Source organism: Micropterus salmoides, unplaced genomic scaffold (genome assembly GCF_014851395.1).
Source record: "Micropterus salmoides isolate LMB-PRFRI ecotype aquatic unplaced genomic scaffold, ASM1485139v1 Ms_hic_scaffold_18, whole genome shotgun sequence".
NCBI lineage: Eukaryota > Metazoa > Chordata > Actinopteri > Centrarchiformes > Centrarchidae > Micropterus > Micropterus salmoides.
The window spans coordinates 20499534-20517708 of NW_024040928.1; the positions used below are offsets into that span (position 1 = coordinate 20499534).

Sequence of the window (18175 nt, forward strand, 5' to 3'; positions counted from 1 at the left end):
GCCTTTCTGAGGGAGTGCAGTCACATTCATTACTTCTGCAAATAAGGTTGTGTGACTGTTCAATTGTTTGTTTGTTTTACGACCTTAGTGCACATTCCCACGCTCAAGAGAAACCTTTGTGGTAGCGCCACCATTAGCTCAAACTTTCCTCCTGACTCATTGGCTGTAAACACACGATATTTGAACAGCCCAGACATATTTTATAGAAAATATATTAATGAATTAACTGCACTGCATATGTTATATAGAGTATATTTTAACTGAGGACCATGATGAATGCCTTTAATTCAAAGGTCAGTTTCCAGGAGAAAAACAAGTCGGGTATGTGTTTCAAGTGTCTTTGAAAAGATTAGGAGGAAGTGAGAGTTTAAATTATCTAATTTAATTTACTGCTTGTGTAGTAGCTACTGTAGTTTTATGAACCTTTTTTTTCCGATTTAAAAAGAAAATGATACTTTGTTAATTAAAAATAGAAAATGATTTTAAAAAAGGAATAAGTAAGCATGTTGTAGGAAAGCCATGGACATGGAAATACACTATTAAGATTTTTAGTTTGGTTGGTCCATTGCGGAAAAGTTGTACCTGTACCTGCTTCCATCCACTTTTTTAAATTTCACCTCCGTTGAGGTTCCAGGTTCCAAGCGAGCTGAGGCGATACTAAAATGTGACGTAAAAACACGGCAGACTACTGATTGGTCAGAGAGAATCGTCACTATTCACTGCATCATCATCATTATATTTTACAGTTTTCCTATATAATTTCATCACTAAATCCACTTCTGAGAAGTTTCGAGGTGAGAAATCAACTGTGTAGATTTCGAGTATTGACAGTGTTACGAAAAGTGATGGCGGAACAAAAATGTGCTTGAAAGTTTTCGGAGTTGAGGAGCACCACAAGTGGCGGCGGGGGAAACCTGCGCCAACCCGTGAGAGCAGCTCCCAAGGCCGGCCAGCCGCCCGCTCACAGAGCCCTCTGCTCCCACCGTCACACAGACCGCTGCAGCAACAACGGCAGAGGAAAACACAGCTTCATATGCTTATCTGTCTTTACATTCTGACTAAGGTTGAAACGTTTTAGCTTAAAGAAAGAGACAGCTGTTTGTGTGTGGCATTGAACATTACGTGGGGCAGTTGTGTGTGGTGTCGCTATGACGACCAGCTACATTGAGGTGTACTATCTCTGGGTACTATCTGCAATGTAAAAAGGAGCACGGCCAAACCGAGTCGAGTACAGTCGAGGCGAGTTGAGCTGGTACTGGAAATGGAAAAGCGCCATTTGATGGTCGTCCTACACAAGATCGTTATGACAAAAATCTAATGAATAAACTGAAATGCAGAGGTTTATGTCACTCAATTTGTATCTGTAATATTTTCAGTTTTGAACACAAGTCAAACGGTTAGAACGTGTAAAAATAGAACATGTGGAGCTGCACACTGCCTGAGTCACTGCTCTTTCATTTCGGTATCCACCCACTGTGTCTTGCAGAACTGCAGCCCCTTTAAGTTGGAAGGAAGTCAAGTCTGTGACTGGATTTAGCTTAACAGAGTAACTGGTTTCTTATTTCTTATTGCACCTATTTCTTTAAGTCCTTAATACCTGTACTCCAAAGTGGTTTGTGTGTGTATTTCTGTTTGTGTGGGGGGGACTCTGCCAGCATGTGTTTGAGTAGGCAAAACACAACAACCTTGCTTTATTAAGTAATGCATTCATTGTGCTGAATATTTTACTACATAAATATTAAATGAGGAAAAGAATAGGAGATGTCAGTGGATGACTAAATTTGCCTCTTGACACAGCTTATACTAAAAGACAGTTTGTGCTATTATTCTCCTCATAGTCTCATTCTTCTATGTGATTCATGCAGCATGTTTAAAGGGTAACATTTGGAACAAACTCATGAATGGGGATTATGGATATTCACCCTGATGTTGGATATTATGCTCAAGATGTGAAGGAACATTGTTTGGAATAAACCATTTTTTGTTAAGATTGGAAGGAACCAATGCTATTTTCTTGAAATGAATGGAGTAAACTTATTGCAATCTCTTAAAAGAGAAATATTTATATTATATTTAATATTTTATTTTTCAAAAATAAGTCTCAATGTAATGTCAGTCAACGTAATGTCTACAAATGGATCCATGGTGTCTGCACTCATTGAGTTTCAAGCACCTTAGTATAGCCTACACATTGATACAATGGAATCAACTTCCTCTAGTTCCTCCCATGATCTAGGAGGTTTGGTAACTTCATATTTTTTTATTCAATTCATTCTTGCCTTGTGCATTAAATAAAATTAAAACACCCTACTTGAAATCTTTCAAAGTTCAATATATTTTTCTATGACTTATTTAAAATGGATTTACTGGAATGCTATTATCTTTTCTGTAAAAATAAATAAATAAATAAATAAATCCATGTAAATAATTTTGAAAATTTGTATGCTGACCAACTACATGTTGAGTCAGTGATATTATCATAGCTTTGGAATAAAAAAAGATATCCACCAAGTGTAGTTGTTACATTTCCAACTCTGCTGTGAGGTCCGTCTAGATGGATTACCATCGGATTCTCATTTACACTTGAAAGAGCAAAGTTCTCTTGTAATCCTTCATTGCGCTTTCCCAGTATACACCAACATTACAAAGCTGCTGTTGCTTTTCACCTTACTGACATTTCCCTTGCTTTAAGGGCTAAAGTGCCCTGATGCCTAATATCCCATCATGCTATGACGCTCTACTATCACACACTGTGTGATACAGGTGAATTGCAGCACTTGGCCCTTGTCAGCTTTTGGCCACATTTTTCATTCTCACGTTTTATTTTATCCTCTACCCTTGTCTTGCCTTGTCCTCGTCCTCTCATCCTGCTTGTGCTATCCAGCGGTATCATACCCTCCCAGTTACAAGAAGACTCCACCTCCTGTTCCCCCGCGCACCACCACCAAGCCTCTTATCTCTGTAACAGCCCAGAGCAGTACAGAGTCCACCCAAGATGCCTACCATGAGGGCAGGCATCCACGGGGTGGTCTGTGGACCACGGATAGCCTTGGTCGTCCCATCTACAGCTCCACAGACAGCCTGGACAGCACCAAGGCGGTCACCATGGCCATGGAGTCAGCAGCAGGCAAGAGGCACGCATCTTTGGGCAGCCACACCTCCGTCCAGACATGCGACAAAGCAGTGTTGGTGTCCAAGGCTGAGGAGTACCTCAAAACCCCACGTTCCTCTATTGGGATACAGGTAACATCATAACCGACAATGTTACTCAATTTGCCGCTCTCTTTTCAGTCATCTTCATGATAATTACACCAATCTTATATGTCTTCTTATATCTAGTCCTGGCTGAAAGGATAATTCCTTTGTTTGTCATTTTGATATTCAGAGTGTTTATATGTACTAAGCTGTCCTGTAAAACCCAGTCGCAGTAAAACCATTTCTCATGGTTGTCAGTAAAATCACTTTTAAATCAACCAAATACACTTTTTTATTATGAAAGAAGAGCACATTTTATCTGTGCGTAGTTGTTTTAATTGCATTGCAGCATTGCACCACTGGACTGTTACATGGCAACAGGATTAGATTTCTCTGTCCACATGTCCAAGCAGACTTCAAACTGGCACCAAATTTACACATATGTAATTGATTTAATCTTGTCTTTTTGGCATATTACAAATTCCTGAATATACCAATCTGTACTCTACAAGGTTTTGGAGTCTTGCTGACCTTTACAAGTGTCAGGCTGTATGATTACATGGACAGGGCTTATTCGGTGACAGCAGTAATGAAGAGCACAATGAGGATTTCTCTTGCCCTGTCTGTTCTAGTTTGTGAGCTGGGCGCTTAACCTCTTCTTCTTCTTGAGCTAGCTGATAGCGTTGGCCAGATGATACTTGATTCTGCTATATGTGCTAACAGTCTGACTAACATAGGTAGCCCCTTCTTCTCCTGCAGGCAAGTGTCCCCAGTTGTTAGCTCCAATCTAGAAGGTGGCTGTCTGTGTGGACCATGTTGTACCTGCATGAGGCCCACAGACATATTTTGTGGGGAATGCTATGGAGTATGGTGTCCAAAACAATTTATGGTCCTCATGCAATGTAGTCTGTGGACACTGTGCCAGTCGTGACCCAGAGTTCCAGCTAGTTGATGAATCCACTGCTAACTTTCTATTTGAAATTTCTACCTCCTGTTACCTGATCCTCATTGACATCCATGCAATTACCTACACTGAAATTGTACATGCTGTTTGCAATTCACACTTGCAAGTGCTGATTTCTTACATTTGCACTGGTTATTGATTCACCACCTCTCCACCTTCTGCTGAGCATGAAGAATGGGTGGGGAGTGACGATTCATTCCTGACTCTCAGCCTATCTTATGGCTCTTGTTTAGCACAAATAAGACACCTGTCAGTTTGAGAGGCATGATTACAGGCCTATATGTAAAATAAGCTGTTCTGTAATGTGGACATTTTAAAACAGATGTTGTTATGTATTGGTCTATGAATAAATAGCAGATTGTTGGAATTGTTGAAAGCCCTTTGGACAGGTGTTGTAAATTATCATTTCGCTACACGTACTAAATACAATACATCTGGTGCTTGTGCATAATTTTATGTTGCACTTCTATTGCTGTGTCCATGTCAAATAAAATAAACTTAACTTTACTTAAACTTTTAAAACCAGCAGACCTACCAGTTATGTTGCTAGCTGAAAGAAACAAATGCATTTTTGAATCATCTGTAATAAGTAAGAAAGTCTAAATGTTAGGCTGTTTTGAGTGTATCTGTAATTTGACATTTTTCTGTTGCCTGTATTTACCAGGTGGAAACTGTGACAGACTCTGAGACTGAAAGTAAAGGCCTTCCTCAGTTTCATTCAATAGGAATCCAGGTGGAGGATCATAAACGGTATGTGGCTCAGACAGAAAAAAGTGTCCAGTGTCAAAGCTTAGTACATTTAAAGATGCATTTTTGTCATCATTGTCCTTGTAACTCATGCATTTTTAGGCATGGGAGGTTCAAGCGCTCCAACAGTGTGACCACTGCAGTACAAGCAGACATGGAGTTGGAGGGTTTTCCCTCCATGGAGGACAAGGGCCTGCAGTTTGGGGGTGGCTTCGGTCGCCACTCTGAGCCTAGCACGCCCACTCAGTATGGGGCCATCCGCACAGTGCGCACACAGGGCCTGTTCAGTTACAGGGAGGACTACCGGCCCTCCAGTGGGCCCTCCAGCCCGCAGCCTGAACCCTGGCTGGTTGAACCCAGTCTGGAGAGCACCGATGCAGGCCGTGTGTCCCCCCTCCGCAGGGACGGCAGCTGGTTTATGCAGCTCCTTCACAATGAAACCAAGCGGCTAGAGGGATGGTGCAAAGAGATGGAGAGAGAAGCTGAGGAGCATGACCTGTCAGAGGAGAGTGAGTGTCCTGAGGGAAACTACATTTTTGCCAAAGCAGGTGCTGTTTTTGTTGTCTGAGGTCAATGCTTTTATGATATGTGCTCTATTGTTATTGTTTGTTTTTTTTTGCATGTATAACAATATAACCAAAGTGAACATTCACAGTATTAGCTGTCACGTTGACTATGAAAACACAGAATCGTTACAGTCATTTTGTGAGCATATTGGATCCTTGTGAATGCCTGAAAGACATTGCTCAACATGTTGGCCTGTCAGTGATAAAATCAGAATCTCTCTCTCGTGCGTGTGTGTGTGTGCGTGTGTGTGTGTGTGTGTGTGTGTGTGTGTGTGTTTGTGTGTGTGTGTCCACCAGTCCTAGGAAAAATCCGGAGTGCAGTGGGAAGTGCTCAGCTATTAATGTCTCAAAAGTTTCAGCAATTTTACTGGCTGTGTCAGCAGAATCTGGTGAGTAGTATCCGCTTGTGAACACTGTATCGACCTACATGCTGTTAAGCTGTTACATAGGAAAACACAAAAGATCAGGGGGTAAACTTGTTGATAGGCTTGTCTTGAAGGTGCTCCGCCTGATGCTGCACTTGTGCGCCATCCAGAAATAGACCACAGAGATCGATATTGAAGCAATCCCTCTGCCGCCACTGACCCTGCAGGAAACGAAAGGGGAATTCCAATAGGAAGCAGCACCTGTGTTGAGGCGATCCATTACAGCACAGAGGCAGCAGTATGAATGGGATCTCAGCGTTTGAATAATGGACTGCCACGCTGTCTCAATGTTTAGCCCTCATGTCACGTCGACTGGAAACTCATACCTTTTCTAATGCTAACTATCCACAGAGTCAGCATATATTAGAAGATGATAGTGTCGTAAGTGGGGATGTTTCTGCGGCTACAGTAGAGAGAGACAGTGAAAGAGACAGGCACTTAATCACACCTTTCTAAAGCGTAGCTAATTTTTTGAATGAAATGCAAAACCTTCTGGAGGTGGTTGAAAGCTGCCTGCGCTCTCATTACCTTGTGTTTTTCTTTTTTGTGCGTTTGTGTGTGTGTGTCCCGACTTGGTGTGTTGCTCTCTTTTGGATAGTTTTGGGCCACGCTCTCTCCCGCTCTCCCCATAGATAATGGGATGATGAATTAAGTCTTACATTGGTAGTGACAAGCCTTAGATTGCCCTGAGCTTTCAAACGTGTCTGAAAAGGAGAGTGACTCTGTTTTCCCTGCTGGACGGAGGAGGAACTGCACGATGTGCTTTGAAGTTTGACCTTTCCTCTGTCTGAGATCACTCTCATCCTGTGTTTGTGTCTGGAGTAATGAACACATGGCCCTAGGTGGCTCCCTGATTGTGCAAGTTGTGGTTTACTGATTAGGTATCATGAACAGTAATGCAATACACAAATGCAGCAACAACCAGCACCAGATTTTTGTGATTTAAATTTCACAGAATAGTGAACATTTTCCAAAATTACAATAGAATAATAGTAATTAGTAGAGTACAGTAATTTGAGCACACTTGGTGCTGGGACGAACAATCTAAAGAGGGAGCATACACTATACGATGCTTGATTTGAGCTTATGATTGGTGAATAGCATGTTTTTTTTTCTTCCTCCCATGCATTCTGTACCCACTGCACATGACCATAAAAATGATCTTTGATAATCTATCTGTTAATCACCGTTGTTTTTACAGACCATAATATACCAACTTTGCTGTTGAAAAGATGCAATTTATAGCAGTTAAAAGGAGGTTCCCAGGAGCTGTCAGTTATAAACCAATGTTCAATGACAATAGCAATGCTATACTGCCACACAGTGGTGGGAATGGGAAGGTGGCAATGGGTAGCAATATTTGGTAGTTCAGAATATTTTCATTTTTCAAATTTATATATATATATGAGAGAGATCTATATCTATAGAGGGAAATATATATATATAGATAGATAGATAGATAGATAGATAGATAGATAGATAGATAGATAGATAGATAGATACAGATAGATAGATAGATAGATACAGATAGATAGATAGATAGATAGATACAGATAGAGATAGATACAGATAGAGATAGATACAGATAGAGATAGATACAGATAGAGATAGATACAGATAGAGATAGATAGAGATAGAGATAGATAGAGATAGATACAGATAGATACAGATAGATATATAGATAGATTATAGATATATATACGTTTAGTATGATAGAGATGGTACAATAAGCAGGTAGTATAAGACTAAAGTTCTTACTTCAAGTTTGTTTTTAGCATTCAGTAAACCAGCACATAAAGATTAAAGAAATTTCACCTACACTCACTATATTTTGTACGCCGCTGTCTCTACAGGACCCCAGTGCCATGCCCAGACCCACATCTCAGGACCTGGCTGGATTCTGGGACCTCTTGCAGCTTTCCATCGATGACGTCACTGCCAAATTTGATGAGCTGCAGCAGATCAAGAGCAACCAGTGGCAGCTGGTGGAGAGCCCGGAGAAGAAGGTAAAGCTGGTAGCTTTCCACACACTTGCAATATTTTGTCTTAATGGGTTCCAGACGGACTTGCTCAGCTTTTAAGAAAACCACAGTAACAACATTTGCCTTCCTTTTTAGGCTTGTGACCAGCAGGAGGTTAATCATTCTCATCAGAACACTGCAGGGACAACATTAGGAGGCAAAATCAGTTCAGCTTAGACAGCTAGTAGCATCCTCTAAAATGTTCAGTTGTGTCTGTCTCTAGAGTAATGTGGGACTTATTTTATCCGTCTTATGCATATTGTCATTGCAACTCATCACCTGCTTTTGGTCTGTGGTAATGTAAGATAAAGCAGGGAACAATGGTGTTTTAAGCCTGCTTTCCACAAGCATCAAGTGATCAAGTCAAACCAATTGTGCTTAATGGAATTTCATACAGACAGTATGATTTTGAGATTTCCTGTTAACAGACTAGCTAATGGGTGAAGAAAAAGACAGGGGACCATCTTTGTAGCTAAAGCATTTGCTTGAAACTATATATTTTTTAAAAACAGTTAAGTTCTGAAACTTTTGACATTGCATTCTTCAAAGTATGTTGCTGTACAAAATAAAAAATGAAAAACAGGATTAGACTGTTAGATGAAATGATAGCTCACCTGGTAAATAAAAATACATTTGTAAGAGTAGTGCTTGTAGATGAGGGAGCTGCATTTGTAAGAAGCAGATTTAGATGGTTATGTGTTTTTAGAGATAGACAAGATCCTTCAGGGCATTTGGATAATTATCTTCATGCTACAGTTGTAGTTGTAAGAGAGTTATTTTCCTCAAGCAGTTAATGGGCACATTGCAAGCCCCATGAAGCTGAGCCCTAACAGTGATGCAGATGCTCTGTATTGGACTCCTTCAAGCCCGACGCTGTTTTACACCAGCTTGCCAAGCAATCAGAAAAGCTTGCCTTGCATTCCAAAGCTTTTGTGTGTTCAGATTTGTAGGTCAGATGGCCTTCAGTCATTCTTTGCTTCATAATCAATGATAGCTGTTTCTGCAGTGTTACTAGTTGCCTTTTTGTTTGAGTGGCTTCTGGATCACATAAGACAGGTTTTGTTCATACAATGTCTTTGTGCTGCATAAATGTACAGCACCTCAGAAATACTGAGAATTGTGATGATGAATTCTCCTTTGGTGGCCTTTGCTGCAGAGGGAAATTTCTTTTAGCCATTTCTACTTCCACATGGCCTATGGCTCAACAAGCTGCGATACCAAAGATGAGGCAAAGTGGCCTGGGTCTGTCCATGATACTCACATGTACCCAACATGAGTCCATATATTAAAGGCTTAAAGCTAGATTTAGCCAAAGCCGCACACTTCATAGCGAATAAAACTCCTATTAGCAATTTATCTGCACTGATATAACATTTAGCATTTTCTGCCTGATTTCCTTATGAAATTATTGCTCATGAAATCCACTCTGGTAATGTTTCATCTGCTTGTTAAAATTGCTTTTTCTTCCCTCATAACCCTCAATTATGAGTTCTTGTACTGAGCTGATTAAATAGTCTCTTGTTTTTCCATAATGAGATGAGACCAAATTTAATAAAACAATATAAAATTACCATCCCTAGAATGAAAACAATATTATTGTTGTCTATTGATTATTCACAATCCATTAGATTTAGGGACTTTCAAAAAAGTGGGTCTATAATTTGAATTATCCAGCAACCATCGACACTCCTAACATACATTAGGTACATTTTTATTTTTTTTGCATTTCTTGCCTGTGAATCAACTTTTTCTGTTGGACACATTGCTGTTACAATAAGCCTTTTCCTTGCTTAAGCATGTCATTCTGTATCCTAAGGAGCGGAAGTGGCCACCACCTATGCCAAAGCGGCCGGCCAAGGGACGTGGCACTATGATGCGAGAGCGCTCTCTGGATCTTCAGGACCGCCAGCGACAGGAAGCCCGCAGACGCCTCATGGCTGCCAAACGAGCAGCTTCTTTCAGACAGAACTCAGCCACAGAGAGGGCAGACAGCATCGAGATCTACATCCCTGAAGCCCAGACACGGCTTTGAGGTCCACGGATTCATCCTCAGCTCCTCTTGTCCACCTCTGCCCAGCACCAGCTCGTGGTGTCACATCCAGCCTCCTCCTGCTGTCATCATCTGTCACTGCAACATCACCAGTTGCCATTCTCTGGGTGGTCCCTACTGAAGCTACACTAGGCAAGATTTCAGTTGAAAATGCATCCTTTTTTTGTCAGCCTAAATGACAATGTGGCACTGCCATAGGGAAGAACGTCCTATCTTCCTTGCGTGAGAAGTCAGGTGAGTCAGGTGTGGACGGTCGTTTTCACACAGAAAGTGATAAATAAAACATTCAAAATGAAACTGAGAAAACGGGACGCAACAGTGTTAGACCTTTTGCCTCTTGCGCTTTTGGTATTCTTTGGTTAAAACTGAACACAGGCCAGCTGGATTGGTAAAAACATGAGACACTAACATGTGAAGTTGCCTAGTGTAGCTTTAAACCCACAAGGGACTCTTTGCCACAGGTTGTGCACCACGAGAATGAGCTGCAATGCCCCAAAATAAACATTTCACCTGGTATTTATTTGAACAACCTTAATTCAACTTAGTGATTTATTTGGTCATAGCCATTATTGTCAAAACTCCAGTCTTCTCCATTGTTGCCATTGTCCCGCTGTGAGTAAGAGTAATGCTATACTTGCCACATTCAAAGGGAAACACAAAGTCCAACTTTTCTAGAGTTTCTCACCAGCAACAGTGGTCTCGGGCTAAAGCACCCTGTGTGAGGGAACAGCGGCAGCAGAGATTGTAATTGTAAAAATAGGTAGATTATCAAGTGACTGCGGGGAAAAAATGCAAGTAAGATCATTTTTGATGAGGTTCAAATTTCACACCCAGCCTTTTCTATGCGGGTGGGTAAAACCTGATACCTTGGTTGATCAATTTCTCAAAAAGTCAAAATAGAATGGTGTTAAAAATGTGTGTGTGTGTGTGTGTGAGTTGCTGCACATATGTCCTCTATACTATTCTTCTAGCTATGTATTATTTATCCAACTTTAAACAGGCATGCCGCAGCAGATGACCAGTGTTGCTGACTGAGATCTGAAAATCCTCATCATTTCAGCATTTAGTCATTTTCACTCATGTAACACCATCCCCTCTTAGGACTAGACATTTTTAAGCTATGTATGTTATCTGCTGCTGGATGCATTTCCATTGCAGAACAAATATGAATTATTAACAAAAAAAAGACAGTTTTGCGCAGCCTGGAAGAGGTGACTGTATCAAACAATGCATTTTGCACCTTATAATATTCATGTTTGTATTTCCAAGGGAAATGTAGTTTATGAAGCTCATGTGATATTGTTGCAGTTGAATTGCAAGGACAGATATGGAAAATTTACTACAGAATTTCATGTTACTCTATACGTCATAGAAACTGCACCTTGTGTCGTTTTGGTTTCATTTTTTTCGAATGGCATTCAGGCCTCTATTAACTACATTATTGTGATCCTAACACTTTTAATTACACTTACAGTATCTGTCATATGACCAACATCACGGTCTACAGTATACATTTAGTATTTATAGTTGAAACAGTAGTGGGTTGATTTGACAGTGCATTTGTCTTGCTTATTAAGGGGTGTTTCTCAGCTAACATATCTCATAACACACTGCATCCAACCTTTTGTTCCAAGTGGGGCATAATGAAAACACTTCTGTTGTCATTTCGATCTGCTCATGTAGTCTAGGAAAGACAGGTGCAAATGACACTTTAACAATATTCAGTTACTATAGTAAATGGTGCTGCTTTTTACTCTAAAACTGTTGTCCTTTACCCAGTCCTATGTGCACGCACACACACACTCAAGGACTTTTTAAACAGAGATTTATTAATATGGTGCCCGTTGTCTCTCCGATGACTTGTGGTAGATTGTGACTTTAGAAAAGATCATCTTTGCAATGCTCTATCCCTTAGTGATGAAAATGAGGAGAAGGTTTTATTGTTTAACCTACTTTCTAATAACATGCAAAGAGGTCAGGGATATTTATTTATCAGATGGGAGAGATTACAGGCTTTGACATTCCACCAACCTTAAAGTAAAATCTATTATGCCCACCCTGAGCCAAGGGCATACTGCTATAGCTAGGTGAACATGCTGTATTGTACCTGTCGATATTTTATAAAAACACCAACAGTAACATTTTGCAATACATGCCCATTCATCCTCATTTGCCAATCCAATCCCAGATAATTAAAACAAATGTCGATACAGGGCCACTAGAATTATGCTGCAGTACAGTGTTTAATGTTTTCCATTTTATTGTAATTAGAATAGCGCTCAGAAGGGGAGAGCAGTCTGTGTATAAATACTTGTGTGAGGCAGTGAGACGTACTTGTCGGGAAGTGTTATGACAGGGTTTCTCTGCTTGCATTTGTCTGAACAATAGCTGAAGTATTTTACGTTGTGACATGTACATCAGTGCTAAATCTGAAACCCTTATCGTACCACACGGCCTTAACTAAAACGCTCATGAATGTAGAGCCCCTTATGATGCAAAAAAAATAAACGTCCAAGGAGATGAGAAGATGGAGGGAAATTTCCAACTTAATTAGTAGGGCTGACCCTCAATAGTCGAAGATTCGATGTTTCAATGGGCGGGGCCTGATTCGACTGTTAATCTAGTTGAAGCTTCGCAGTTAAACAAGGATCATGCCATTTTGGCGATACGGGGGTGCTCAACGTCTGATTTTACATAGAACTACCAATTCTCTCCAAATAAGTTAATATACAGCCTATGACAATATACATTTCAATGTTTAATGCTGTAAATAAACATGTAAAAAGAAAAAACTTCCAATAAATGTTTTTAAAGTACGTGAATAAATCCAAAATTGTAACCCTAACCCTGGGTCGTCAGTGCGCATGTGTAGCGTGCGTGTGGTGGCGGAAGAGGAACACTTGCTGAAGAGACTGAGCTCCAGCTTTACTGGTGTTGTGCTGAGTTGTCCGCACCTCGCAGGACTTTTGGATCATTTATCACCATTGATGAACCAAACAAAGAATATTTTATCATTTTTAAACAGCCGGCTACTTGAAATAGACCCGCGAGGAACTGCGATGTGCATGTAGTTGTCGGCAGCAGGCATGCACGCAAAACTCACACAAGACCGGTGAATGAGAGAGAGAGAAAAAAGGGTCTTCAAAAAGCCTCAGTTCAGCTGGAAATTTACAGTGTAAGTTGAATGAATAGAGTCTGCAGCTCCGCAACTTCTCAACATGAGCTACCCCCTCCTCCCCCATTCACAATCGCCGTGCACAAAAACACACGATTGGACTATAAGTCGACTATAGGCAGGACTTGACGATTCTGATTGGACTATGTAAATCCTTAGTCGGGGACAGCCCTATAAATTAGTCAGGAGAGAAGTCACTCCCAAACTTTTACTTTTACTTTTATTTTTTATTAAACTCAATTCCATCTTTCTAATTTAGTTGATTGATTAAAATTAAATATAAAAAGGTACAAAATATAATAGAAGACAACATGCCAGGTCACCGGGGGCAATACATCGTTTAACACTAATTTCAGGTTTGCTGAGTCCTAGTCTAGCAGGTTCCAAGAAATAATACAATCAATTTATTAAAATAAAATAAAATATATCAGGCAGGATGTGGTCCTTGTACTTCACACATACAGATAAAAGAAATGGCTATGCGAATGTCCTAAGGCAGTGTGTAAACTATGAACCATTTTTCCGTTTAGAAGAGAGTTCTATAGTTAGACTGTAAGAATCAGTAAATTCACACATTTTTGGTGGAGTTTATATGTATCAATGAATATATTTAAAAGACATATTACAGCTTCCTTTGTAACTCACATTCTTTCATAATTTTGTTAATTTAACTGTATATCTGTATACTGTATATATACACTGCCCCAGTATAAACTGAAGGACTCGGAAATTGAAGGGAAGAATAATTTCCTCGAAAAATCAAGTGCATTATATAATTACAGAAACTAATAAAATGACAAGGGCTTACTTTTAAGTTCAATGAATTCTCTGATTTGTTTTAAATATACAGAATCTTCTTCCATAAAGGGGCTTTACCTCCAACGTTATCACACCATTCATGGTGCATTTCAAAAAGTAAAGATCCAGCAGATTGTGGCTGATTCCATTTAATTACCCTCTTTAAACAGGAACCAACGTTATTTTATGTCATCTCCACATATTAAGCCTTTTCATCTTCAAATTCATTTTGAAGAATAAGTGAGCTATTAATTTTCGCTGAATAGCAGCATTTAAAACTGTTTCAGTCTATTTCTCTCCTTTCAAAATTAGTTAAGACACCAAAGAGGCCCACTTTTTCCATTATAATCTGGTGAGAGTTGGCAGTGGTATAGTGACACCTGGTATGGTGTTTCTCAAGTGAATATTTGACACTCTAAAGGAAGTCAAGTTTATTTTCCTTCAAATGTATTTTCTTCTCCAGTACATCTTTCACAGGAAGTAACACATTCAGTACTTTTTCCACAACACAAACTTTACCAGCTAACCGTGTCTTCGGCTGCTTGGTCAACTAGTCAAACTTGCATTATTAGGTAGTGAAATCTCCTTACCGTACATCTATATAGGAGGTGTATTATTTAAAACTAAATAATGTTTTTATCTTTTTTGCCCATTCAAATGGACCGAAGTAACATTAAGTCTAATACAGGTAAACATGGTTAAGAGTAAATCAAGGCAGTCTTTGCTAAACACTGAGATACAGTGGTGCTGTCTAAAAATGTACACACTGTGGTAGTCATTCAGCAGATGTTAACCAGAAGTATTAAACTTAACACTTATTTTAGTTCAATATTTAATGCCACTGTTTTGATGAACAACACCACATGTCTGGTTTTGTTGGTTATCTTTGTCATGCTATCTTCCATCTCCCTTGCCAGTCTATAAATCTCAGCATCTTCACTCATCATTTGGCTAGATGGAGAATACTGTTAGCTTAGAAATATTAAAGTCCTCATTTATGTCACTGGTTCCTCCCTCTGTTTTGCCCTCAGAGGGACTAACAACAGCGTCTCTGGATTATTACATAACCTTTGATGGGCTACTATAACAATCCAACTGCTCTTCCACCTGACTGAAAGTCATGCAAATCAAGTCTACTTCCCGCAGACTGCATACTGTGATTCCATCACGTGTAGTACTTGATGATTTGGTACCCATTATATCATCAATCCAAGCTTTCCTTTAAAATCACCTACCTTTTCAAACAGAGTTTTTTGTCTTTTTGTAGCTTCAAGTTCGTATTTTCTGTTGCTAGGAATTTCCATGCAGGTTGTTTGAACTGATTATCAATTAGACTGATAGGCAAGTGTTGGGTAGGTGATGAGGCTGGTTTAGCACATAGAAAACTCTAAATTACCTCTCCTGCTAGGGTCAACTTGTCTTCTGAAACCAAGTGGGAGAGAGCAAAAGAGACAGAAGAGGGGCGAGGATTGACAGGAACCAGACTCCCGACCTCACTGTCACTGGCTTGAATGAAAAATGATGTCACTTCAGCTGTTTTTGCACCAGTCACCTACCAGTAAGACACAAAGATGTCCGCAAAAGTCACAGGGACACTAGCTGCTGCAAGTGATGTACACTATTACAATGTGTGTGACATGAATACACATGATGACAGAATTATACATACTAAGCAAATGTGTTTTTTTGTGGTATCATGCGGGGCTATTCTATAATAATGGTACCATTTTCCTGTTCTACTTAAGTATTACTCGTCCAAAGCATGGCATCACTGATGAAATGCTAAATTTTTTTCCTTTTGCCTCTTCGTCGCTATTTTTACCCACCACCATGCTATGAGGGGCTTAGGAGTTTGGCAATTATGTACATGACAAATCCTCAGGTGCCTTACAGTTTGATTCTCATAGGACTCTGTGTGAATGTTTTGGGTCGAGATACATGAAAGGACTGCTTCACCTCTTGAAGTGCAGGTTTGTCCGTAATACCATTAACAAAGGGCTGGAAACCGGGCTGGGTCAGACTGCAGAATTTAAAACGAATTTACATTTATATTTGACTAATCCAAACGTCCTACTGTAATAAACTTCAGCACAATACAGTTTAGAGGATATCAAAGGAGGATTTGCTGACATTTGTTTTCCTCTATTTTTGTTTTGGAATATTTGGTTCAGATCAGATAGTTGTTCTGCTATGATTCACCATCGTGCACTCACATTTTTAGAATTGAATTCATGTATTATGACAGCAGATAAAGCACCATTAAAAACAAAGCCAGTTGTAGGAAATCAATTGTGGTGGATAAGTGATATGATATGACTGTGTAGACATCTTAAGAGTGCTTGTCATATCCATTTCAGCAAATCATAAAAGATAATTTATTTAAAGGTCTTTATCTAGTTTTCCTCCTAGCTGTGATATTGTAATCTTGTGATGTTTTCTTGCCTTTTTTGGCATCTACATCTACAGAATCTGGAGACTGACAAAACTTGACCAGCCAAAAAGTGCAATAGTGTTTTCATATGACAGGCAGGCTCACCTACAGCTATTTACCTCACAGTTAAGAGTTTTTAGCAAACATGGTATATTAGGAGTAGTTGTAATCTCCACAGGAACACTTTGTCATGCCTGTGTACTATGCAGCAGTACTTCTGTGGGGCAGCAGAGCTTGCAGGCCCCAGTGCAGATGACCCTTCATTTATCGTGCACTGAAAGCACGCCAATTATTGTGCTACACACTTACAGGAGCAAAAATGTGTGCTGTCATTGTCATCCAGCACTCAGTCCTATACAGCTCACCCATGATTGCTTAGTTACAATTTATTTTATGCTCCTTTAAGAAACAGAATATACAGTGTAAAGAAAATGTCAGCTAACATTCAATAATACTCTAAAATGATTCACATGGATGTGACAAATTAAGAGTTACTTTGCCAGGGTCACTTTTCCCTGTCAAGTCACTACTCAAAACATTTGTTTATGCTTTGTAGAACACAGTTCGCTGCACCATATTTTAGACTTGCATCATTTAATACCAGAGTTGTCCTAAAGATAAACCTCAGAGAAGTCTGTATAGGTGCTGAATCAACCAACTTCAACTGGTACTTTTCCTAAATTTGTTTCTTTTTTTTTGTTTATTCTGACAATCAGCACACACCAAAAGCATCAAATGCACACACACACACACACACACACACACACACACACACACACACACACACACACACACACACACACACACAGCAGTGTCATTGTATATCCTCAAGATAGAGCCCTGAGTTTCTCTTATACGTATCTTGTGGATCTCTTCGCGGTCTTTTCAAGTGAGGCTCCATTCTATAAATCATTGAAAGCTTTTCTCCTTGTTTCTGATACAGTTGCACTGCAAAGATATCTTTCTATTGCTTGCTCTCTCTTCCCATAAATCATGTGACTTTTGATGACATAGATGAGAGTTTCACCTGTTGTCAGAGGCCAAAGACCAATCAAGTGAGTAATCATGTACAAATGCTTTTGATGTCATGCTTGCCTTTATGCTGGGCTGTATGAGAGTGATCTGCTCCTCAAGCAATAAGCCTAATTTACATGTTTTGGTTAGCTTTCCATACAGATCTTTAGCCTTCTGACCAACCTAAATCTGAAGGAGGTTATAGTAAGGTTTAGGTGGTTGTTGAGCTGCTTGAAGTAACAGCTTGACATTTTGGAAAATATGCATATTTGCTTTTTTTTACGCTAAATATGAAGCCACAGCCAGCAGCCGACTAGCGTAGCTTAGGATAAAGACTGCAAACCAGGGGAAACAACTAGCTTGGCTCTCTCGAAAGGTAACAGCGTCCAGCTAAAAGCACCTCTAAAGCCCACTTATTAACTCATTATAGCTTACCTTCTTTGTGTGAAATGAAAACCTGCTGGTTTCTGGCCATATTAAAAATATTCTGTTCACCTGACCAAGAAACTAGCAGTTAACTGTTATCAGTTAATGTCTGGCTTTAGAATTTTACCGCTGAGGAAACAGTTACAAAATCTGCCTAAAACACATCTAAAGCTCAGCAATTAAGATATCTGTTTAATCCCTACAAAAATAAAAGTGTAAAAACACCAAATTGTGGTTTTATGGGGGATTTTATGTGGGTTATAAACTGGTTTCTTCACCAGACACAGTGACTACCTGTTTCCCCCTGTCCCGTTAAATATGAAGCTACAGCTAAGAGATGGTTAGCTTAGCTAAGTCATATCG

The 18175-nt window shown here is 39.7% G+C and overlaps 1 protein-coding gene across 1 annotated transcript in view; it reads left to right on the forward strand.

Moving 5' to 3' along the window:
* LOC119908860 (disks large-associated protein 2) overlaps positions 1–12699 on the forward strand; it is a 95912-nt gene extending 83213 nt beyond the window's left edge. The window contains exons 8-13 of the mRNA XM_038726769.1: positions 2885–3243; positions 4824–4909; positions 5009–5415; positions 5770–5861; positions 7751–7903; positions 9735–12699. Of these exons, the coding sequence (XP_038582697.1) occupies positions 2885–3243; positions 4824–4909; positions 5009–5415; positions 5770–5861; positions 7751–7903; positions 9735–9950 (1313 nt within the window). The 3' untranslated portion in view covers positions 9951–12699. The remainder of the gene's footprint in view (positions 1–2884; positions 3244–4823; positions 4910–5008; positions 5416–5769; positions 5862–7750; positions 7904–9734) is intronic.
* Positions 12700–18175: the final 5476 nt, after the last annotated feature.